The sequence below is a fragment of the Ochotona princeps genome, chromosome 21, assembly GCF_030435755.1.
Source record: "Ochotona princeps isolate mOchPri1 chromosome 21, mOchPri1.hap1, whole genome shotgun sequence".
Classification (NCBI taxonomy): Eukaryota; Metazoa; Chordata; class Mammalia; order Lagomorpha; family Ochotonidae; genus Ochotona; species Ochotona princeps.
Genome location: NC_080852.1, coordinates 37,012,314 through 37,035,800, shown reverse-complemented (window position 1 = coordinate 37,035,800; position 23,487 = coordinate 37,012,314). Strand labels below are relative to the sequence as shown.

Here is a 23,487-nt window from a genome sequence, read left to right as displayed (position 1 = left end):
GAAGTGTCATCGTGCACTGGGCCCTGCGTGATGGAGACAGGATCTCTGAGGGCACACTCTGCTATGGAGGCAGTGTCCCCCGTCTCGGGCCCTGTGTGACAGGCTGGTGGTGGGCTCCAGGAGCCAGGGTCACTGTCATCAACGCTGGGGGAAAGAGATGCCATTTGCAGGTCGGCCAACATGGTAATGCGGATGCCACCAGCACCTGAGGTCCTGGTACCAAGGACTCTCTCGAGTCAGGAGCATGTCGGCAGCCTCTGGACTTGGGAATTCTTGAGAAGAGTGAGAGAAGGATGAACCTCGCCATGGGGCATCCTATGCCATGGGGCATCCTGGCCCCCTGTTCCTTCCCAGAGCCTGCGTTCTGAGCACATCAGCTTCCTGCTGTCTGCTCCTGCACGCACACACACATGGCTGGTCTGCAGAGAACATGGGCTGTCCCCACCGCTTCCTGCTTTGCAAACTCTGGCGGGATTCCCCTGCAAGGGTCCTCTCTAGGAGGGGGCTCCCTGGACACTGAGGCCGGGCCGTGCTGCTCTGCTCCTCTCTGGAAGTTGAGTCCCTGGAGGAACTTGTCTCCCCATCAGAACCTAGTACTCCGCAGGTACTCAGCAGGTGCTTCTGAAAGAACTGAACAACGGTGCCTCAGACAACTCAGCCTCCAGCAGCCTGCACCCTGGTTGGCTCAGTGGCACACACACACACACACACACACACACACACACGCAGAAGCTGCACAAGAGGCTCTTGGGGGCTCCTGGGAAAGAAGTGGAGTTGGATGCATGAAATGGGCTCTTGGTCCGCCAGCTCTAACAGGTCCTGTTCGTGGTTGCTATTGTGGGCTTGGCTTCCTCTGTGTCCAGGGTGAGATCATCTTGGGGTGTGGCCCTCAAATCCCAACATTCTTTTTTCCCCCCAGAGAAGCCCACAGTGGCTGTGCCGCAAGTCTATGGCACCCTATCCTGGTAGCACACTGGGCAGGACTTGGTTGGGGGATGCCCAACCCTGGGCTTTGGGTGATTTCTTGCAAACGTGGTGGCCGTTAACCTGTGAGCAGCTGCCTGGGGACCTCTGCAGGGCTTACTGCAGGCAGTGGCAGGTAGGAGGCCAATTACCAGTAAAATCATTAACGAATACCGGATCTGCCGGCTGGGCCTGTCTACCTGCGGCTGATTTGCAAACCCATGGGAGCCCCATCCAAAACACCTGGGGCCCCTCCCTGCCTCACCCCTTGTAATTCTCTGCCTGGAGCAGCCACTCTGATGGACCCCACCCACTCCAGCTCTGAGCCCCGATTATCTAAGAGGTGCTTTTAAAACCATCCAGAAACGGCTTGGAGAGCAGGTAAAGCGCATCTGGTACAATGCAGCAAGTGGGGGCTACTAATGAGTCCCGACACCACGCCCAGCTTGCCCCCCAGGAAACTCAGCCAAGGCCTCCCTAGAGCTCAGGCGTTAGAGCAAACACACAGAGTTGAGTGTAGCCTGCTGCCTGCCACAGGAAAGCAGCCCCACGCCCACCAGTTCCCTGCAGCAGGGAACTGTGGGAGGAGGAGCATTGGAACAGGAGCTGGAGGATCCAGGTTGCACTTTCAGCTAGGACACCAGCTACAGCGTGGCTCCTTCCTCTAGGCTCAGCCTCCTCCCCTGCACACAGGGATCCTTGGGTGAACTCCCAAGCACAGGAGGAATCTGCTGCGTGTGCCACTCGGGCACTCTGCTGAGCGGGGGTCCTGCAGTGTGTGCCATGTGGGCACACTGCTGAGCAGGGGTCCTGCTGCGTGTGCCACACGGGCACACTGCTGAGCGGGGGTTCAGGGTCCTACCCAGATTTTTATAGGGACTTTAAGTTTGTAAAACTGTCAAGAATCAAGTAATAAGAATGAAGAATTCTCTCTGCCTTAATATTCAGATTTCAGCAAGGGTGGAAGAGGACAAACCTATGAATGTGGGACATAACAAACGTTTTCTAAAGATACAAAACCACTCACCACAAACAAACAAATAAAATGGTTAAGCTGAATTATCCACAATTAAGGGCATCTGTTTTGCCAGGAGTCACCACTCAGAGTGAGATGACTGTCCCCAGAGCAGGAGACTTTGCATTATGTATGAATGACATGGGATGTGTTTCTATAGCATGCAGATAGCTCAGCAAGCAAAAGGCAGACAGTGCAACAGAAAGAGAAGACAGATCAAGGGTCCGCCTTGTGGGGTAGAGGGTTAGGCTGCTGCCTGCAATGCCGGCATCCCATTCAGGCAGTAGTTTGAGTTCTGGCGGTCCTACCTCTGATCTAGCTCCCTACTAACGTGTCTGGGAAAGTAGCAGCAGATGGTCCAAGCCCTTGGGCTCCTGCAGTCATCTGGGGATGAACCAGCGGATCGAAGACCTCTCTTCTCTCTACATGTTTCTCTACCCCAGCCGCCCCACCTGCCACTGCAACTCTGCCTTCAAAACAAAACAAAACAAAAAAAACCCCCAAACTCAGAATAGACACACCACAAAAGAGATCTCCAGTGGGCCCAGGTTTAAGTTTGGGCTCTGATCTGGACTCCAGCTTCCTGTTACTGAAGACTCCAGGTGATGGCTTGAGGAACTGGGGTCCTGTCACCCACGTGGGAGACCTGGATTGAGTGCCTGGCTCCTGGCTTCAACCCTGCCCACCCTGAACACTCTGTGTGGGCATCTGAGGAGTGAACTGGAGCAGGGGGATGGGACAGGGCTTCTGCTTTTGTCCACCTTTTTCTGAACATTTAATAAAAAATTTAAAGAAGATATCCAAATAAACCTACGAAACAAAAGCTCAACCACCTGAGACACCGGACAAAATGCAAACCACAAGCTTAGTATAACACGCAAGTGCCTAGGATGCAAAAGACAGAAAATCAAGTGCTGGCCTGGCAGCCACTACATGGGAACTGAGCCTGGGCAGGTGCGGACGAGCGTGGATGAACACTGGGTGGCATCTCCCAGAGTTGGACATGCCCACAGGCTGAGACCCAGGCCTTTTACCCCAAGTCTACACCTGACACACACACAGTGTATACACACACGCACACACACTCGCCGAGGTAGGTACAGAACACTCGCAGCAGACCTCTCATGACAGTCCCAAAGGGGAAACAACCCAACACCCAGCAGCAAGAGAATGGGTAAAGTGCAGCTGGTTCACACAGCAGAACACACCATGGGAATGAGCCAATACTACCCCTAACAACGGGACCCACCTCACAGAAGTGCTGCGATGGTTCCAAGTGTCAGGGACTCAGGAGACTGAGGTGTATCCACCCACTTCAACGTCAAGCTCCGGCCTCCTCATGGAGGGACTGGTGGGGCCAGGGGTGGGTGTGGAGGCCTGGAACTGCTCAGTATCTCCACAGACACTCGCCCATAAGGCATTCACATTATCTAAATCACATTAATAACTTGGCGTGCTTTTCATCACACATGGAGACATTTGCAACTGCTATAAGACTTAGCATCTTCCATCTGTTCAGTCACGACTGGGCAAGTACATTTTTTTCCTGTTATTTTCATTTTTATTTAAAAAGGAAAGGAAAGGAAAGAGGAACGAAAGGAAAGAAATAAAGGAATCAGAGGTACGACGGCTCAACTGATTCAGTCTGTAATTGCCAGCATGCCATGTGGGCACTGCTTTGTGTCCCAGCTGCTCCACTTCCCATCCAGCTCCCTCCTTGTGGTCTGGGAAGGCAGTGGAGGATGGCCCAAAGCCTTGGGACCCTGCACCCATGTGGGAGGCCTGGGGGAGACTCCTGGCTTCAGCTCACCTCAGCTCTGGCCATTGTGGACATTTAGCAAGTTAGTTAGCAGATGGAAGATATTACTGTCTCTCTTCTTCTCTCTGTAAACTTGCCTTTCCACTAAAAATAAATCAATATTTTTAAAGAGAGCGAGAGCCAGATGCTTCTACCTGCTGGTTCACTTCCCAAATGCACACAGTAGCCAGACAGGAGCCAGGAACACAGGCTGGCTCTCCCTGGGAGCTGGCAGGGACCCAAGGACTTGACTTGTCACCTGTTGTCTCCCGGTGTGCTCAGCAGCAGGAAGCTGGATCAGAAGCGGGCCTGGGACCTGACCCAGGCGCTCTGGCATGGGACGTGGATACCTTAACTTCTGTGTTACACACTGCCCTGTCCAAGTGGTTACTGTGCACTGATATGTACGAGATGCCAGGCTGGCTGCTAGAATACAAGGGGAACAGCATCAGTTGTAATGTGTGGAAGCCTTCCAGGCCAACAGAAACTTACTCTCAGTTCCTGCTTCCTTTCTGAAGAAGAGGATGTGGATCAGGAAGCCCTGCACATTCTAGGAGCCCCTTGAGGCCAGAGGGCTGCGCAGAGGGAGGCCTCCTCACTGCTCCTTCCCTAGACAATGGGGTGCAGCGCCTCTTCACGGAGATCCCTGGTCCTCAGCTTGCTGTCTAAAGCCAGGCTTTAGCAGTCCACAGCTCCTCCTGATTCCCAGCTTGTTCCCTGGGGCGTCAAAGTAAGGGAAGCATGTGACCTTGAAGGATGGGGAGCCAGAGGTGTTCCCAGGCAGTGGGTGGTCTCCACTGCCCCTTCAGATTGTAGTTCAAACCCCTGGGACGGAAAGTGAGCAAGCCTCCAACTTGGTTTTTCTAGCTATCTTCTTTCTAAAAGATTATTTACTTATTCATGTATTGGAAAGTCAGATTTACAGAGAGAAGGAGAGACACAGAGAAATATCTTCCATCACTGGCCCACTTCACAAGTGGATGCATTGGCTGGAACTGAGCCAGGAGCCAGGAGCTTCTTCTGGGTCTCCCACATAGGTTTGGGCCATCCTCTGCTTTCCCAGGCCACAAGTAGGGAGCGGGAAGGGAAGTGGAGCAGCTGGGATGTAAACTGGTGCCCACGTGGGATGCACGCAAAGAGAGGACTTTAGCCAGCAGGCTACCGTGTTGGGCTCTCTAGTCATCTTCCAACCACAGCCAGACACAGCCACAAAGCCAACCTCCTCCAGGCAAGAGGAGAGTTCATTTTAAGAACTTGCAGGCTCAGGGTGGGCGTTGAGTCTGGTGGTTCTGAGGCCTGCACCGCATGTCACAGTGTCATGTTCAAGTTCTGACTCTGGCTCCTGCTTCCTGCTAACATAGACCCTGGAAGGAAGCCACGAAGGATCCAGTACTGGGGGTTTCTGATACTCAAAGGGGAGACCCCTGGCTTCAGCCTCAGTCAGCCCCAGCTGTGTGGGCATTTGGAAGTCAGGCCAATGGATAGCAACTCTCTCTTGCTACATCAGTCTCTTGCTGTGTCCCTGTGCAGGGGTAGGTGGGGGGCTTCCAGGCTGCAGTAATATCACCAGAAAAGCCTGTAATATTACCTTGTACCTTTTTTATTTAGACATGTATGTGCCCTCAAATGGAAGAAACACTTTAGTTATAAGAGATTAGAGGGCTAAAGCACTGCCAAATCTATCGCATTGCAGCTAAGGGCTGGTAAGATGAACCAAGGCATGCCAGAAGCTCTTCCGAACAAGATTAAACCTGTCTTCTTAATTCAGGTGAATCTTTTGAAACTCCAGAAGTAAACAGGCCTCTGCCCCCAGAGCTGCTTCTGATTGACCAGAAAGTCAGGTGGGCGGGCAGTGGGGTGGGGAGGGCAAGACTTCAAACATTAAACTCTTCACCCTCCTCACCGCGGGCAGACACCCCTCACAGCCGGCGGGCAGAGGAGGCGCCACCGAGTCCCTCCCTTCTTCCTCCCCAACACCAGGCCCTTCCCTGCTCATTGCTGCTGGGATCTGCTTCTCCTGGGGCCCTCCCTGCAGCGCCTCTGTCTCCCTTGTGTCCCTCTCGGTTCCCAGGCCAGCAAGGTCCTTCTGCAACCTGTAAGGGTTCTTTAAAGGGCCTGAAGGCCTCCCTGCCCTTGTCCCTGAGGTGAGCCAAGTGTAAACCCGGCACGTGAATGTAACCATGAGTCCTTCTCACCCCACTAGGAGCAGGAGGGAAGGAGTGGAAGCTGGTTTGAACCCCCCGCAGCACTGCCCCCTGCTGGTGAGCAGAGAGAAGCAAAAACCGATTTGAGTTTGGAGGTGTAAAGCCTTCCTGGACCCGGCACCATTCCTTCTTCCTCACAGCTCATGAAGTTCGCGCTGGCCTAGCTATCCACCAATCAGATGTAGCCTGGCTTTCCTCCTGAATCCCACCTCCCAATCTTCCAGCCCCCTCCCCAACTCCGCCCACTTGCCAATCATCCCTAGGCATTCACCTGCAGGCGCCAATCCCCTGGGGGCCTGGCCTCAATCCCTCCCAATCCCCACCCCCTATACCTGGCCGACAAAAGGCTCCCCCAGGTGCGGCTCTCTCTCTTTCCTGGCTCTTATCCCTCCCCCTCTTAGCCCACTCTTACCCCGCTCTTCTCTCTCTCCCCTTCCCTTTTTCTCCTCCGGACTTTCACCACCTCTACCCGTTCCTGCCCCGTTGGAATAAACCTCCTAAGATATAAAAAAAAAAAAAGAAAAAAAAAAAAAAAGAAATGACAGGGATGATGGCTCTTTAATAATAAAAAAAAATCTTAGAGATTTTTCTCACCTGGTGAGAACCAGGTGGAGTCATGTGCGGCATCTCTGTAAACCTCCTCCACCTCCAACAAGGCATCTGTTAACAGGACAACCCCAGTCACCCACCGCTCCACCAGGCTGCCTGGAAGCAAATCCCAGAATGCAACCATTTCATTTGTAAATACCTCAGTACTGAACAGGAACTCTTAAACAAAAGGGATTAGAGAGAAATCTCAACAAAAACCATCACAAAAGAACAGCACAAAAACACACCTCTAATAATCCCTGATCGCATAGGGAGACCAGATCAGCATGCCTCACCCTGCGAGGTGGCGAGGAAGAAGCCCAGTTGCAGCGGCTGGAATCCCCCAAGCTAACCAGGGCAGCTCACCGGCAGTCTGATGGGGATAAGCCAGCAGGAGCATGGGTTCAATGTCTTCATGCAGAGCTACGTACCTTGAGCAGATTTGGCACGGGTACCACTGCATTGTGACTAAATTGTCCCTGGGATCCAGGTAGGGCCCAATGCTCAGACGGGCATCCACACAGTGTGGGACACCAGCTCCCAGGCAGTGTCAACCTTCAGTGCAGGTTCATGTTGAAAGACACTCTCTGCGCTACCTGGGTGGCTTCTCCCCAGTCCCCCCCACCGCCCCTGCCGAACAAATTTCGCTCAACATGTCTGCCTCTCCTTCCATACTGTGAGTCCCTGTGCGGCAGGATGGCGCTGTGCTGCCTTGTGTATCTGAGTGGCTAGTACAGGGGAGAGACCCGATAGATGAAGGAGGAGCCAATAATGCTTTTAAGAAAAGGAGCACTCAGGGAACAACAAGAAGTAACAAGAATAGCAGAAATGAGAGGCCAAAGCTGAAAAAAAAAATCTCGTCAAAGGTGGACCACAAGAACAGAGACGGAAAACGGGAAACCCAAAGAAGAAAACCCAAGGGCCAGGGGTGGAGGCTCAGCATGTGAGTAGGAGTTCCAGCAAGCGGCCGAAGGAAACAGATGAGGGGAAACTCAAGAGCGACCACAAGAGAGAGTACTCTACACACTTGTACCCAGCACTGCATCAGCGGCTCACGCAGAGCGCTGATGCCATCCGGTCCCCGGTTACACGGCTTCCCCGAGGTTCTCACCCGCAGTGAAGATGCCCTTGGCGCTCTGTCTGATGCTGGAGGGTCTCACGATCGCTGAGAGGCCTGAGGGAACCATGGACAGGTGTTAGTCATCGCAACCAGCAAGTCGACCCCTCTCCAGGAGTCACAGGTGGCAGAATCGGGGGTCAGGACCGAGGGTACCTTCGCAGGCCAGCTGAAGTGAAACAGCCGCTGCTTCTCTGTCTCAAGAGGTGAAAGGATACAGACAGCATTTCTTTTTAAAGTTTCATTTATTTGGCAGGAAAAAAAAAAGATTCATTTATTTTTTTTGAAAGGCAGAGTTACAGAGTGATCTTCCCTTCTGTGGTTCTCTTCCCAGATGGTCCTAACAGCTGCACTTGGGCCAGGCCAATGCCAGCAGCCAGTTGCTTCCATCCATATAGGTGCAGGGGATCAAGGACTTGGGTCATTTTTCTGCTAATTCCCCAGTGGAGCAGCCAGCCCTGGAACCGGCACCCATATGGGAGGCTGGAAACTGTAGGCTGCTTTGTCACAACGCCAGCCCCCTGAAAACACAGCTGCACCCAAGTTCATGCAAAATGAGTGGAAAGCTGTGTACAAAAACTTTTTGAAATCCACCAAGGATGTTTAAAAAAACATAAAATATGCATTTTCTGAAGATCCCAACCCATGCATGGATTGCAAACATTTTGAGATGCAGATCAACCTATCTTTCCATTTTACCTTCCCATGAACTCTGTGCCGTGTTCTAGCACACAGAGTTCTGGGCAAGGAGTGGTGGGCTACTTCTGTCACCTCCTCATAAACGCGGCTGAGATCACACAGTTACCAGCACGGCATTGAAAAGGACAGCCACTGCTCCAACAGTGTGTCTCCCCCAGGTCACTTGGAGGAGCACTGGGACCCACCTGCCCTGAAACCCTGGTGTGGGCCCGGACACAGAGCGGAGTTAACGTTCGGAGCTGCTGCGGCCCCTGAACCTGGCGCAGTGGCTTGCTCCCTGCTGCGGCCCCTGAACTGGCGCAGGGGCTTGCTCCCTGCTGCGGCCCCTGAACTGGCGCAGGGGCTTGCTCCCTGCTGCGGCCCCTGAACTGGCGCAGGGGCTTGCTCTCTGCAGCGGCCCCTGAACCTGGCGCAGTGGCTTGCTCTCTGCAGCAGCCCCTGAACTGGCGCAGGGGCTTGCTCCCTGCAGGAGCTCCGTGAGGGCTGAGTGGAAACAAAAGGACCTGCTCCCTTCAGGGAGGGAGTTGGCCTCCATTTCAGTTCTTCCTCCCCTTCCTGATCTCACCAGCTTCCTTTACTGCCCCAGAAGGCAGTGGGCTTCTGTAGACAGGACACAGGTTTGGTGTCACATGTGCTGGGGTGGGCAGCAAGTACAGCCATATCAGGCATATGAGGGTGGTCCTTCACCTGTGGAGCTGGATCCCAGATGGGCACTGGTGCCATGTCCTGGCGCCTCCACTTTTGATCCAATTCCCTGCTGACAGCCTGGGAAAACATCAAAATGTGACCCGAGTCCCTGGGTTCCTGCACCTACATGGGAGACCTGAAAGAAGCTCCTTGCTCTTGGTTTCAGAGCAGCTCAGCACTAGATGTGGCAGCCGTTTGGAGGAGTAAGAGGACAGACGCTCCCTCTCTGTCCTTCCTTCTCTCTGTAATTCTGCTTTCCAAGTAGAAATGAATAAAAGCTATACTAAAATAAAATCAATGTTAGGGGGCCCTGGGCAGCATCAGAGGGGAGCCGGCCAGTGACAGCTCTGTCCCTGATGGCACAATGCATGTCACCCCCCTCCTTCCTCCCCACATGATCATCAAGATCATGGACACATCTTTCTAATAACTTTCGGAAGTTATGTTCTTGGAACCAGAAGAAACTCTGTTGTTCTCTTGGACGGGGATTTATGATCAAGGAGCCCGAAGACAGAAGTGTTCCCACCATCTGACCCCAAACAAATGGAATTCTGGAGGTGGAAAACCCAGGTAGTCAGTGTTTTCCTCCTCCCAGAGGCAATCACCTCTGATCTAGCTCAGAAAAAAAGAAAAAAAGGAAAGGAAAAGAAGCAAAAACTGCTGTTACCACGGCCAACACCCGCTCAACATCAAGTTCAAACACGTACCCAGCCGTACCACATCACCACAGTCGGGGTCATGGGCAACTTGCAGTAATGTCTCCTCTACGTCCCTGTTTTTCCCAGGAGGGTCCATGATGTGGTTGATCTGTTGCTGTAAGGTCTTGGGCAAGGTCAGGAGCTGAGTGAACTGTCCTTCCGGGCTTTTATCTATCTAAGAAAGAAAAAAATAAATCAATGAAAAAGATGCTATCTTTGCCAAGTGTTTTCAATTCTTTAGATATTCAGATGTGTGGGTTCTATTCAAAATCACACCAATGGCTGAGCATACCCTGGATGGGGCACGAGGCTCAAGATCCTGTATCCCTTTTAAAACTGAATGTCTGAGGAGACTCCAAAAGGCCAGGACACGTGGGACTAAAAGATAAGTTTATGTGGTGCAAGGGAACTTTTAACATCCATATTTCCCATCAACTTGCCTGCATGAATTTAACAATTTCTGCTTTATTTTAAATATACTAAGGTGATGTAAGAAAAATATAGAAATGAAACATAAAATTAGAAACCATTGAATCCACAAGCCACATGGGTCATGGGTGCTGAATCTAGTGGCCTACAGAGTCCCTGGGTTCATCTCTGGGTCTCCAACTCCCTATAAGGCTCAGGAGACGCACCCCTGCCACCTGCCCAGAAGACACACCCCTGCCACCCACTCGGGAGACAGCACCCCTGCTATCCGTTCAGGAGAACGCACCCCTGCCACCCACACAGCAGAACACACCCCTGCCACCCGTTCAGGAGAACGCACCCCTGCCACCCGCTCAGGAGACGTACCCCTGCCACCCGCTAGGGAGACCACACCCTTGCCACCCGCTCAGGAGGCCTAGATTGAGCGCCTCGTGCCCAGTTTGAGCCTGGCCCAGTCTTGGCTGTGGCAGGCACTGGGGGAGTGAATTAGTGGAGAGGGTTCACTTGTTCTCTGATTTCAAGAAAAAAAAATTTTTAAAAAAGAAAAAAACACCTATACAGCTTAAGTCAGACTAGCTTCCTTAAACCCCAGTGTTATATACTTTGGTTCATGGAATAAAATAAAAATTTTGTAAGCACTGATCGTCAAAGATAGGGGCAGTAGTACTTCCTTCAAAACTCGGTACTGGGCCCGGCGCAGTGGTCTAGCAGCTAAAGTGCTCGCCTTGAACGCTCCAGGATCCCATATGGGCGCCGGTTCTAATCCCAGCATTCCTGTTTCCCATCCAGCTCCCTGCTTGTGGCCTGGGAAAGCAGTTGAGGACGGCCCAATGCATTGGGACCCTGCACCCGTGTGGGAGACCCGGAACAGGATACAGGCTCCTGGGTTCGGATTGGCTCAGCTCCAGCCATTGTGGCTGCTTGGAGAGTGAACCATTGGATGGAAGATCTTCCTCTCTGTCTCTCTTCCTCTCTGTATATCTGCCTTTCCAACAAAAACAAATAAATCCTTAAAAAAATTAGAATTTACTCATTTTACTTTTTCATTCAACAAGTATTTATTAAAGAACCCGATGCCTGCATTTTGTCCCAGTAAATGTGTGCAAAGCAGAAAACGCTATTACTTGGTGACTACAGTAAAGGTGGAGGAGTGCGTTTAGCCAAAAAAGAGCTATTGAGGATATTTTACTTGGCTCTGGCTACATAAATGACAAACAGTGTGGGTAATTCCTATAAAATATCCTAGAAATGGCATTTGTGGACTCAGGTTTTGGGACCACATACTGATACTGGTCAGAAAGATTCTATATTTCAGTTATGCTTTACCCATGGAGTGAATTGGAAGATGGAGGATATTTGTCTCTCCTTCTCTTTGTAAATCTGCCTTTCCAATAAAGATAATAAATAAATCTTGGAGAAGAAGAACAAGAACAGAGGTACGGGGCTCTCACGGGGCCAGAGGGCTGGCAGGGGTGTTCTTTTCCCATTAGGAATCAGCTCTGTCACGTGGGTGGACAACAGTGTGTCTTATGTCAGGGCTGTTAACTCTCGCATCGTTTGCCAGAGACATTCAAAGGAAAGTGGGGGGTGGGGGTATTCTGCAGTGTCAGGCTGGTCAGCGACGCACGGTGACGGTAACCTGGTAGGCAGTAACGGCCATTTCCAGGGCAGAGAGACAGCTATGAGAAACCCCGTGAAACAGGGCCAGCACGGCACACATCAGCTTAGGCTGCAGCTTACAATCTTGCACAAGAGGGCTGGTTCAAGGGCTGGCTGCCCCACTATCAACCCAGCTCCTGCTAACAGGCCTGAGATCTGGCCACTGACTTGCAAGCCCTGAAGGAGTTCCAGGCTCCTAGATTCAACAAGGCCCAATCCCTACTGTTTTGGCTATTTGGGGAGCTAGACATCAGACAGAACACCTCATACTGTCTCTCCCACTGTCATTGCCTTTCAAATAACTATATTAATCTTAGAAAAGAAATCCTCTACAATGGGAGGAGCCTACCATCTCTGTGAGGTTTCTGGGAAGTGGGGGGGGGGCTAGGCAACACTGGGACACCCCTCCCAAGTCAAGGCCAGTCCCCTGCCCCAGTTCATCTTATCCCTTACAAGGCAGTGATCAGGGGGCGTCCTCAGCACGCTCCATGCTCGGGGAACATGCGCAGACCATTCACCAACTGACAGCACAGGGGCAGCTCTGGGAGGGGTCCGCCGAGCCAGGCAACACAGCCCTCAGGCCTGCCTCTGGGTGACAAGGTGGCGTGGACACCAAGGCTCTGCAGGACCATGGTGGAAACAGAAACCCCATCCTGATGTCCAGCTGGGGCTCCTGCTAAAGGCAACGAGGTTCCAGTGCAGATCCCGAGGGGAGCAGCAAATGGCTCAGGTAACTGGGTCCCTGCCAACCCTGTGCCAAGCTCCCAGCCGCAGGGGCATTTGGGAAGAACGAGAGGAGTATAACATAGACCTACAGGGCTCTGCAGCAAGACTGCCATCTGCAGTGAAGAGTCACACAGGGTTTAAACTTGACTCCAGGGTGCTAGGCCCTGGTAGAGACAGAGCTTCTGACCTTGGCACAGGACGTGACCATGCCTGCAGACTTGCCCAACAGGAAATGTGTCGGGTCATATTAGCTGTCCCAAGGCTAGGTGGGGTCACCAGCACTGCATGAGAGCAAGACTGGAGGAGACAGGGGGCTGCACAAACAGGAAACTCAGACCAGCCCAACTCTGCTGCCTCCTGCATATGGCTACACAGAGGTTCCCTTGTGCCTGGTGTCGGAGGATGAAGAATGAACCTGCTTCACAGCTGATCTCGCTGGACGGCATGCCATACGGGCTCTGCTTCCAGACACGTCAACTCCACTGCTTATGACCTGGGAAAGGGGCGGAGGATGGTTCAAGTCTTTGGGACCCCGCACCCATGTGAGTGACTCAGCAGAAGCTCCTGGCTTCAGATCGGCTCAGCTCCAGGCGTTAAGGCCATTTGGGGAGTGAACCTTCTCTTTCCCTCTCTTTCCTCCTCGATAAGTCTGCTTTCTAAACACATGGAAAAAAATCTTTAAAAAGGACTTTCAAATGGCAAAAACAATACACACACAATGAAAGAGAGTCTTCCCACTTCTGCCTCTTCTTCCCTTCTCCCAAGACATCCTCTTCTTACTCCTACTTTGAGAGACCTCAGTGCATTCCAAACCCTCTGAAGCAGGTCTTCACGTACAACATCTGCTTGCAAGAACACAAGCGTGAGCACACTGCCCACAGGCCCTTCCCCCCTCCAAGCAGCTCCTGTCCTCCCACACGGTTTACCTCCAGTCTGCCCTGCTGGCTTTTATACACCACTTGGGGACTCTCCTGCAGAATGCTGCCATACAGCTCCTGGAAGTGGGCTAGGTTGGGCTTCACAATATTCAACACTTTTGCCTTTTCCTCTCCAACCACCATCCGAAAGTCACCTAAACAGAAAAGCCAACGCTCTATTAAGAATTCACACTCCAGGGTCCAGCACAGTGGGCTAAGCCTCCACCAGAGATGCCCGCATCCATACAGGGTTGCCATTTCAAATCCCAGCTCTTCATTTCAGCTTCCTGAGATGATGAGCTTGAGAGGCTGCAGCTAAGTGCTTAAGGACCCAGATGAAGCTCCAGGCTTTGGTTTGACCTATCTCTGCCTGGGAGTGGACCAGCAGATGGAAGCTCTCTTCCCACTTTTCAAATAGATCAGTCAATCAATCTTAAAAAGCAAAAGAAAACAATTATTTTGTTTTAATTTTTTTAAAAGGTTTATTTATTTTATTACAAAGTCAGATATACAGAGAGGAAGATCTTCCGTCCGATGATTCACTCCCCAAATGAGCCGCAACGGGCCGGTGCTGCGCCGATCCGATGCCAGGAGCCAGGAACCTCTTCTGGGTCTCCCACGCGGGTGCAGGGTCCCAATGCATTGGGCCGTCCTCTACTGCTTTCCCAGGCCACAAGCAGGGAGCTGGATGTGAAGTGGAGCTGCTGGGATTAGAACCGGCGCCCATATGGGATCCCGGGGCCTTCAAGGAGAGGACTTTAGCTGCTAGGCCACGCTGCCGGGCCCTTTTTAAAAAATTTTTTAAAAATAATGATTACATGGTTGATCAGGGTGGGAAGGATCGAGGTTTAGAGAAAATTGGGTGAATTCATTGCTTCCAGATTTGTTATTTTTTTCTTATTGTTCCTGGGGGGAGGGGAGAGACAAAGGGGGAGACCACTTATGACTTTCCACACGTCCCAGCACCCAGGGATGAGGAACCACCATCTCATATCAACCCAGAGTCTCTATGTGGACATACACCAAGGGTTCTGTCTGCTGGAATGAGGTGAGTTCAGAGGAGGCTGCACAGGCGCAGGACAATCTCCTGGGTAAGGTATGGGCAGAGCATGGTGTCTGAAACTTCTGGTGGACAGGTGACAAGTCACAGGGGCATGGAGGGTACCATGTTCTGGTGGACAGGTGACAAGTCATGGGGTCACAGGGGGTGCCATGTGCAGGTAGGCAGATACTCCAGCGACGTGGGGAGCCCTGCAGCAGGCATGGCGATGTCACCCTTCCACTGAGCCGGGTCACTTTTGAGGGTGAACACAGCATTGTAAATAATTACTCTAGGAAAACAAGTGTAAACTGGGTAGCTAGGACACAGTGTTACCCTGGCCATTGTTTTCTCTGGAGGGGAGAAGCACCATTGAGGTCATTACTTGCACAATAGATTTTCTTAAGAGTCAACTGTTGGCTTGTATTGGAAAAACAAAACAAAACACACAAAGAAAGAAAACAGAAAAACAAAGGGGTAAAGTATGCTGAATGCAGATGGGGAAGCATGCGTGGGTCCCAGTCCCATAGGATGCTCACATGTGGGTGAAGGTGTGTCGTTACTGGGTCCGGGATTGTGGCAGTCCCATGGGATGCTCACATGGGGTGAAGGTGTATTGTTACTAGGCCTGGGGTTGTGGCCTCATGGCTAAATCCTTGCCTTGCAACCAGCAGGATTCCAAATGGGCACTGGTTCGTGTCCTGGATGCTCCACTTCCCATCCAGCCCCCTGCTTGCAGCCTGGCAAATCAGTAGAGGATGATGTATAGTCTGGGGATCCTGCAACCACATGGAAGATCTGGAAGACTCCTGGATCCTGGCTTTGGATCAGCTCAGCTACATCAATTGGGGCCACTTGGGGAATGAACCAGTGAAGAGAAGACCTTCCTCTCTGTCTCTCCTTCTCTCTGTAAATCTGCGTTTCAAAAAAAAAAAAGGCAAAGGGAATCAAGGCTAGATTAAAGGCTAGATCCCTGGTAATGGGGTGCTGAAAATCGGTCCCTTTCACGTAATGCCGTATCACAAATCGATAAAATCCTGCTGAAAAGCAGTGAGCCAAGAAGCCCCTGGAGAAAGAGACCAAGAACAGACTCAGGACATGTGAGACTGGGAGGCAATGCTGATTTAGTAGGTGCCAGGCCCCATTCCAAGTGCTCTGTTGTCCTGTGTCGTTTAATGCTCAGGTAGATACCGTTCTAGCCCCGTTCTAGCACACGGACAACAAAGGCATAGATTAAGTTACCTCCCTTAGAGTTCCCAGGAAGTGAATACATTTCAGATAAAAAAAAAAAACCTGCTCACTGAAGCACTACTTAAAATACTGGCATAATGGACGTAACCCAGATGCCCAACAATAGGGGAACGGATAAGCTATGACGAGTCACCCACACCCTGCCGGGGACGGTGTGTCACCAGCAAACATTACAACACACGCAGCGGGAGGGAAAGGGATCACATGACCTTGGGCAGTAAGAAATAAGGAGGCAAAAGCACAGCAAAACGTCAAAACACAACTGTTTAAAAAAATCACACACACACAGACAGGAAAGGGACTTTTATAAAAGTTACTTTTGCTTTAATGTCAACATTTAATCTGTATGTGTGGCTTCCCATGTAGCGGTCACTTTAGGCCTTGCGAGGTCCCACAGAGCAGGACTATTACCACCTGCCCTTCTACAGAGAGGAGTACAGGAGGACTGGTCCAATGTCCGACGGCTTCTCACTGTTGCAGCGCTGCCACTGCCGGGGACCACTCTGCTTTGGAAGGAACCCCAACCTATCACTTTGAGCATTTTAAAATGGAATCATGGGTAGGGGTGGGTGTTTGGCTCACTGGCTAAGGCAACACTTGCAAGGCTGGCTTCTCATACAAGGGTGCTTGGTCTGAATCCCAATTCTACTGCTTCTAGTCTGGCTTCCTGTTTACCTGTTATTTTAAGATTTACTTATTTGAAAGTCAGAATGACAGAGAGACAGAGACTGATTTTACTATCATCTGGTTCACTCCTCAACGGGCCACCCAGTTAGGACCCAGGTCAGGCAAAGGCCATCCGGGTCTCCCATGTGGGTGGCAGGTACCCAAGCCCTCAGGTCACCTCCCACTGCTTCCTCAGGTGCGTTAGCAGAGAGCTGGATGGGAAGAATAGAAGTTGGGTTTGAATTGGAGCTCATATAGGATGCTGGTGTTGCAGGGAGAAGCTTAACCTGACATACCACAGCGCAGCTCCCAGGTTCCTGTTAGTGTGCACATACGGAGGCAGCAGGTGATGGTTCTGGTATTTGGGTCCTTGTCACCCACAGGGGAAACAGATACTAAGTTGTGTGTTCCTGGCTTCAACCTAGGCTAGCCTGTCTGATGTGGCCTTTTGAGGAGTAAACCAGGGGTAAAGTTCTTCTCTGTCTTCACTTCTCTCTCAAAGAAAATAAAACAATTTCTTTTTTCAAAAATGATTTATTTCACTTTTATTGGAAACTACAGAGAGGAGGAGAGACAGAGCAAGTTCTTTCATCTTTTGATTCACTCCCCAAATGAGCCCAATGGCCAGTGCTGTGCCGATCCGACGCCAGGAGCCAGGAACCTCTTCCAGGTCTCCCACACGGATGCAGGATCCCAAAGCTTTGGGCTGTCCTCTGCTGCTTTCCCAGGCCACAAGCAGGGAGCTGGATGGGAAGTGGAGCTGCCGGGATTAGAACCAGTGCCCGTATGGGATCCCGGTGCATTCAAGGTGAGGACTTTAGCCGCTAGGCCACGCCGCCGGGCCCTTGACTGATGGTTTTTAACTCCTGACTACTCCATCCCAAGAACTGCCACTGAAATACAATGGGTAACCCCAACGGACCATTTCTCCTTGACTCCAAAATGAGACAAATGTGGAGACTTGGAGACTTGGAGCCTTCCGCAGTGTGCTTGCGCTCAGCCCCAGGCGTCCCTCCAGCAGTCATGGACCTTGCCGCAAATGTGGGGGCAGCAGGGATTCTGCAGCCTGTCCACAGGCCTGGCAATGTCCCAGGGTGACCTGAGTCAGCCTTCTTCAGGTTTCTGAGCCCGTCTCAATCCTCTCTGGAGAGTAGCTTGACAATCACACACCCTCACAAGGTCGCTTTCAGACTTAAGTGAGCTAAGCTATTAAAGCAAGCTTTGTAAGCAGAAAAGCAGTGACTACTGATGTTGAGATATGTGTATCGGAGACAGGACAAGAATCCCTGAGCCTCAAAGATAATAATTCCTGGGCTAACTTCTCTTTTGAACTCTCCCTCAGTACTGCTTTCTTTTCAGTTCAATGAGTATCTGTCTAGCTATGCCAGACACCAGAGATGGGAAGACAAGGCCCGCCCCAGGCAGGCAATGGAGAGAGCCGCCCTGCAGGCTCCTATGCGGTCATGTTTAAGGGCAGCAGGTGCTGATGGGGCAAAGTCATATTCACTTTCACAACAGCTTTTCTTGAGGTCTCATTCGCATACCACACAATTCACCCATTTAAAGTGCACAATTCCACAGGCTGGTTCCAGCTGTCTTCCCAGGCCTGTACTCTGGGGTTCCATTTGAACTTAGAATCCTTGGTAGAGTCTGCACCCCCCGAGCATTTCCTCTCCCTGCCTTCTGCCTCTGTAGGTTTGGCCCCATGTGGACACTTTCTACGTACTGCACCCTACAACACAGGTCTTCTAGGCCTGAGGAAATGCTCCCAAGGCTCCTCACGGCATCGTGGCACACACATCAGTTCCTGCTGATTCCTGAAGGATCAGGCTTATTCACCCATCCCTCAGGTGATGGGTCTGTGAGTGGTGGCCACTGCCTGGTGACTCACTCTTCATAACACTTCTGTGAACAGACATGTCTGAGTTTTCCTGTGAACATGTTTTCAATCCATTGGAATCTGTAACAAAGAAGTGCTGAGCCACACGGGAACTCTGTTTAATATTTTGAGAAACTGTCAAACTCTTTCTCCAAAGCACTGGTACCATTTTACCATCTCCCCACATTCTTCTGAATGCTTACTGCATCCATCAAGGCGGGTGCAGCCTGAGGGCCTGTGTTTCTGACCGGCACTGCCCTAATCCGAATGATTCTAAGCATCTCTTTTTAAAGATTTATTAGAAACACAGGGTGAGACAGTAAGAGACAGGAGAGGATGAAGCTTGTACCTGCTGGTTCACTCTCCAAATGGCCATAACAGCTAGGGCTGGGCCAAGTCAAAATCAGGAGCCGACAGCTTCACCCAGACTCCCATGTGGGTACAGGGTACTTGAGCCATCTTCTGCTGCTGTCCCAGGCATATTAACCAGTGGTTCTAGGACTGGACTGTCACAGCTATGTGACCCCCAGCGGAATGTCACTTAAGGACCCTCCAAAGCCAGCAAGCACCACCATGCTAACAAGCTTGTATGGGGGTTTCAGTGGTTCTGTGAGTTAACACATGGTGAACGAGCATAGAACAGCACGTGGTTTTAAGGACCAATAATGCCCCTTACAGAGTGTTAATGTCTCAAAAATGAGCAGACAACTCCAGAGCACGTGGAGTTCCAGCCTGGGTTCCAGCTAGGACTAGGCTGGCAGAGTAAGCCCAGGGCTGACATGGGCAGCGCTGGCCAACACGGGCAGCCCCAACTCTGCCTGCGAGGGACGGCTGCACCTACTCCAGGGGACGTCTGCACTGATTTTTTTTTTTTGAACCAGAATCCAGATGTGGGAATATTTGCTCACACTTTCAGAGTGCTGGCTCTCACTGAGGATTCCAAACCGCCTCTCTGACCCTCCAAGTTCAATTTCCCCACTGCTTTGTCTTATTCCTAGATGCAGCTGAGCCCATGCTGGCTGGGACAAGCTTGCCCTAAATGCAGCCCGTTCTCTCTCAAGCCTCTCTGCCCCAAGGTGTTTCTCATTCTGGAAGGGCCTTAAAGGGCCAGGTTCAATGGGCTTGTCAGCACCTAATCCAGGCCCTCAGCTCATTCTGACAGGCATTATCTGTCCACATGTAACTCACTTTATATGTCTTTTAAAAAAGGCTTACTTATTTTTACTTATTTGAAAGAGGGAGTTACATACACAGAGAGGCCGAATGGCCACAATGGTTGGAGCTGGGTCAGACCAAAGCCACCCTTGTGGGTGCATGCACCTAAGCTCTTCCCCAGAGGCATCAGCAGGGAGCTGGATGGGAGGCAGAACAGTGGGACTGGAACCAGAACCCATGAGGTATGCTGCAATTACAGGTGGTAGCTTAATTAGCTATGACACAACATGGACCTCATTTTTTTTTTCTAAATATATTTGAAAGAGAGAGAGAGAGAGAGAGAGGATAGGAAGAGACAGAGATTTTCCACCTACTGGTTCACTCTGCAGATGGTCATAACAGTCAGAACTGGGCCAGGATGCAGCCAGGAACCAGGAACTCCACTTGAATCTCCCATGTGGGTGGCAGGGATCCAAGCACTTGGGCCACCCTCCCCTGCTTTCCCAGGCCCACTAGCAGGGAGCTGGATCAAAGCAGAACAACTGGCACTTGAACCAGCATTCTGATATGGGATGCTGGGGTTGTAAGCAGCAGTTTAATCCCCCGTATCCTAGGCCAGCCCCTTCTTTTATAATTCTCTGACAGCACAATTCTACTCTGGAGAACACATCCAAACAACTCCTCATCTGCCTCACCCCCACTTAAGATTTGTTTATATCTGAAAGGCACAGTCAGAGAGAGAGAGAGACAGAGAGAGAGAGAGAGAGAGAGAGAGAGAGAGAGAGAGAGAGAGAGAGAGATGGCCAGAATGGCAAGAGCTGGGGACAATCTGAAGTAAAAATCTGGGAGCTTCCCCCAGGTCTCGCACGTGGGGAGAGGCCCAAGCACTTGGGCCATCCTCTGCTGCTTTCCCAGGCCAACAGCAGGGCCCTGAATCAGAAGTAGGGCAGCTGGAATTCCAACCAGCGACCATATGGGAGGCTAGTGCCACAGGTGCAAGCTTAGCCCGCTACGCCTCAGTGCCAGCTGCATTCAGGTCCCCATCGCCCTTCCCCTACCAAAATAATTTGTGTGAAATCACTCACATCAGGGTCATCAGCAAAACAGTGATAAGTGCAGCTGTCCTAAGTGTCTGTCAATCACTGCAGAACTGAGCAAGAAACTCCTCAGGTGTCCCAACCTGAGAAAAACCTATGTGAACGACAAGAAACATTCAAAAACAAAACAAAACCCAGCAATCATCGTCTAAACACTATCAATATTACCTCATTGAAAACATGCTCACAATATTGTTATTTCCATTTTACAAGCCAGAAAACAGGCGTGAAAACGGCCAAAGCACTTCCAGCAAGTTGGTGTAGAAGACGGCACACCAGGAGGGCTGTGAGTTCATCAGCAGGCACTGGCCACAGCGGCCTTGGCTGCGGAACCAATACGGGCCTCAGTTTTCTGATGTTTTTCAAAATATTTATCTTTATTTATTCAAAGGGCAGAGACACAGAAAGAGAGAAGCAGATTAAAGAACTTCTACATACTGGTTCATGCCCCAAATACTAGCCACAGTCAGGGCTGGACCAGGCAGTAGCCAGGAGTCTGGGACTTAACGTGGGTCTCCCAAGTGCACAGAGCAGGCCCAAGGACTCAAGCCACATCCTGTTGCCCACCAGGGTGTGCGTCAGCAGGAAACCAGAACTGCAAGTGGTGCTGTGACTCCAATCTACATACCCCGATGTGAGCAGTGCTGGTCTCCTGGGCCTCTGTTCTCTCATCTGTAGAATGGAGAACACAGCAGCCAACTCCAAAGGGCGCTGTGAGGTTTTGGTTATCACACACAAAGTACTGGGGGGCTGGCTGTGGGCACCCAACAGACAAGCCCCGGGCCTCAGTTATATCCGTCCACTGCTGCCTCACTAAACCAGCCACGTTTTTCCGCACGCCCTGGCCCTTCTACACGTGTTGTTTCTTTAAGTCTGCCACTGACTCACTTGGACCATTTATGTTTATTAACGGGAAAGCCTTTACAGCACAAATTCTATCTTCAGTTCTTGAGGGCACCGGGTGCTGACTCATCTGGTTGATGCTTAACCAGGATCATTACCTAAAATTAGTCATTTTAATGGCTGGGACTTAAATAAGAAAGTTCAAGGTGACTCTTAAAAATTCATCTGCTGCTCCTTTTCCAGATCATTTAAACGCTGACTTCTAAGAATAAAGACGGGATTAGAGAGCTTTCTGCTCCCCAACTCCGCAGGCTCCTCCCCTCCACCTACTCCTTTCTCACCCTTCATCTACAATAACGCTGGCATAAACACAGGCCCCAGGGCAGCCAAAGTGGCCCCGAAAAAGACTGCATAAAATGGAAGGGGTTGTTAGAGAGAGCTTGTTCTCGTTCTCCGCTCCCCCCCAGCACCAGCAGAAGCTCACCCAGGAGCATAGACCCAGTGAATTCCTGCCCCTTCTCCCCTCTGCAAAAGGGCAGGAAACATCAACTACAAAGGAGGCTGGGGCAGATCCCTGGAATTCTGAGGGCTGGACAAACGTGAGTGACTTCCTCAAGGGACAGCATGGGATCAATTCTAAGACACAGGTTTCTCAGAAGCCCAGGGAACCAGCAGGTAAACCAGCCTTTCAGACATGGCCTGGAGCAAGTCTCAGATGAGAGAGGCAGAGGGCAGGGGAGAAGGGTAAAGAAATCTACCCGTAGGGCCCAGCTCCCCTCCATCCTCAATTCTTGAGATCCTGCCACACCAGCTGAAGATGGGCAGTGCCCTCCCACAGGCAGAGCAGCTGAGCCACTGGACACTTCTTCAGTCAATGTCAGACTGTACAGAGGATTCAGAATCCACCCACGAAGGCTGCCTGAATCCATCTTGCCCAGGGAGCCAGGGGAGGCACCTGCCCTAATGGAGCCATTTTTCCCCCTCGGCAGAGCACCCGGGCCCACTCCTCCCAGTCGCTCCTTGCCCTGCCTTTTGTGGAGAGACTTTGTGCGGGAAGCTGGCCCTTCTCATTCTCCCCCTCCAGTGCTGCAATGACAGCCACGGCTGAGCTAGCCATGCTCTGGGAAGGAGCCTGAAGAACGAGTCCTCCTTTGTCTCCCATGGCACTGAATTTCCGTGAAGCCGTATCTGTCCTGGGACCCAGGGATCAGTAAACCGCTTGTGCAATGTTTTGAACGTGGGGTTCTTTGACTCACACTTAAAAACTGGGAAAGAGGTTACTTATTTAAGACAATGGCTTTCCAACTTTATAAAAACCAGCAGACTTTTCTTTTTTTAAAAAAATAAAAGAAATCTACAGAGCCTCACTACAGCATAGTCAACTATGGCACTCCTCTGGTTACAGTGAGGGTCGGGGGTCATGGGCTCCATCCTCCAGCCACTCCCTAGCCCTTTCTTTCTTTTTTTTTTTTTTTTAAGGATTTATTTTTATTACAAAGTCAGATATACAGAGAGGAGGAGAGACATAGAGGAAAATCTTCCGTCCGATGATTCACTCCCCAAGTGAGCCGCAACAGGCCGGTGCGCGCCGATCCGAAGCCAGGAACCAGGAACCAGGAACCTCTTCCGGGTCTCCCACACGGGCGCAGGGTCCCAAAGCTTTGGGCCGTCCTCGACTGCTTTCCCAGGCCACAAGCAGGGAGCTGGATGGGAAGTGGAGCTGCCGGGATTAGAACCGGCGCCCATATGGGATCCCGGGGCTTTCAAGGCGAGGACCTGAGCCACTAGGCCACGCAGCCGGGCCCTCCCTAGCCCTTTCAAGAAGACCCTGTCATCTCTGAGGAGCACAACTGGTTGAAAGAGAAAGGGCAGGAAAGTTCAGACAAGTAAACAAATGAGTTAGTGAATGGGCAAGAAGGGAAATCTGTCCCTTTAATGTAAAAGAAATGGAGTTGGAAAATCATTTTGTAAACATCATGGTAAAAGACTGCTTTGAGCAAGAATCAACACTATGTGCCAAATCTAGGAGGCAAACTGTGGTCTGAAACAGGATGCCA

General features: G+C 51.3%; 1 protein-coding gene across 3 annotated transcripts in view; it reads right to left on the bottom strand.

Moving 5' to 3' along the window:
* Positions 1-23,487, bottom strand: part of TAMM41 (TAM41 mitochondrial translocator assembly and maintenance homolog) — a 37,567-nt gene that overhangs the window by 328 nt on the left and 13,752 nt on the right. For 2 of the 3 annotated variants that reach the window (XM_004581311.3, XM_058678813.1), the window contains 3 exons: positions 13,510-13,655; positions 9,779-9,944; positions 7,680-7,742 (listed from right to left, as the gene is read on the bottom strand). In XM_004581311.3, the coding sequence (XP_004581368.2) occupies positions 7,680-7,742; positions 9,779-9,944; positions 13,510-13,655 (375 nt within the window). The remainder of the gene's footprint in view (positions 1-7,679; positions 7,743-9,778; positions 9,945-13,509; positions 13,656-23,487) is intronic. The other variant, XM_058678812.1, reaches the window with a different exon arrangement.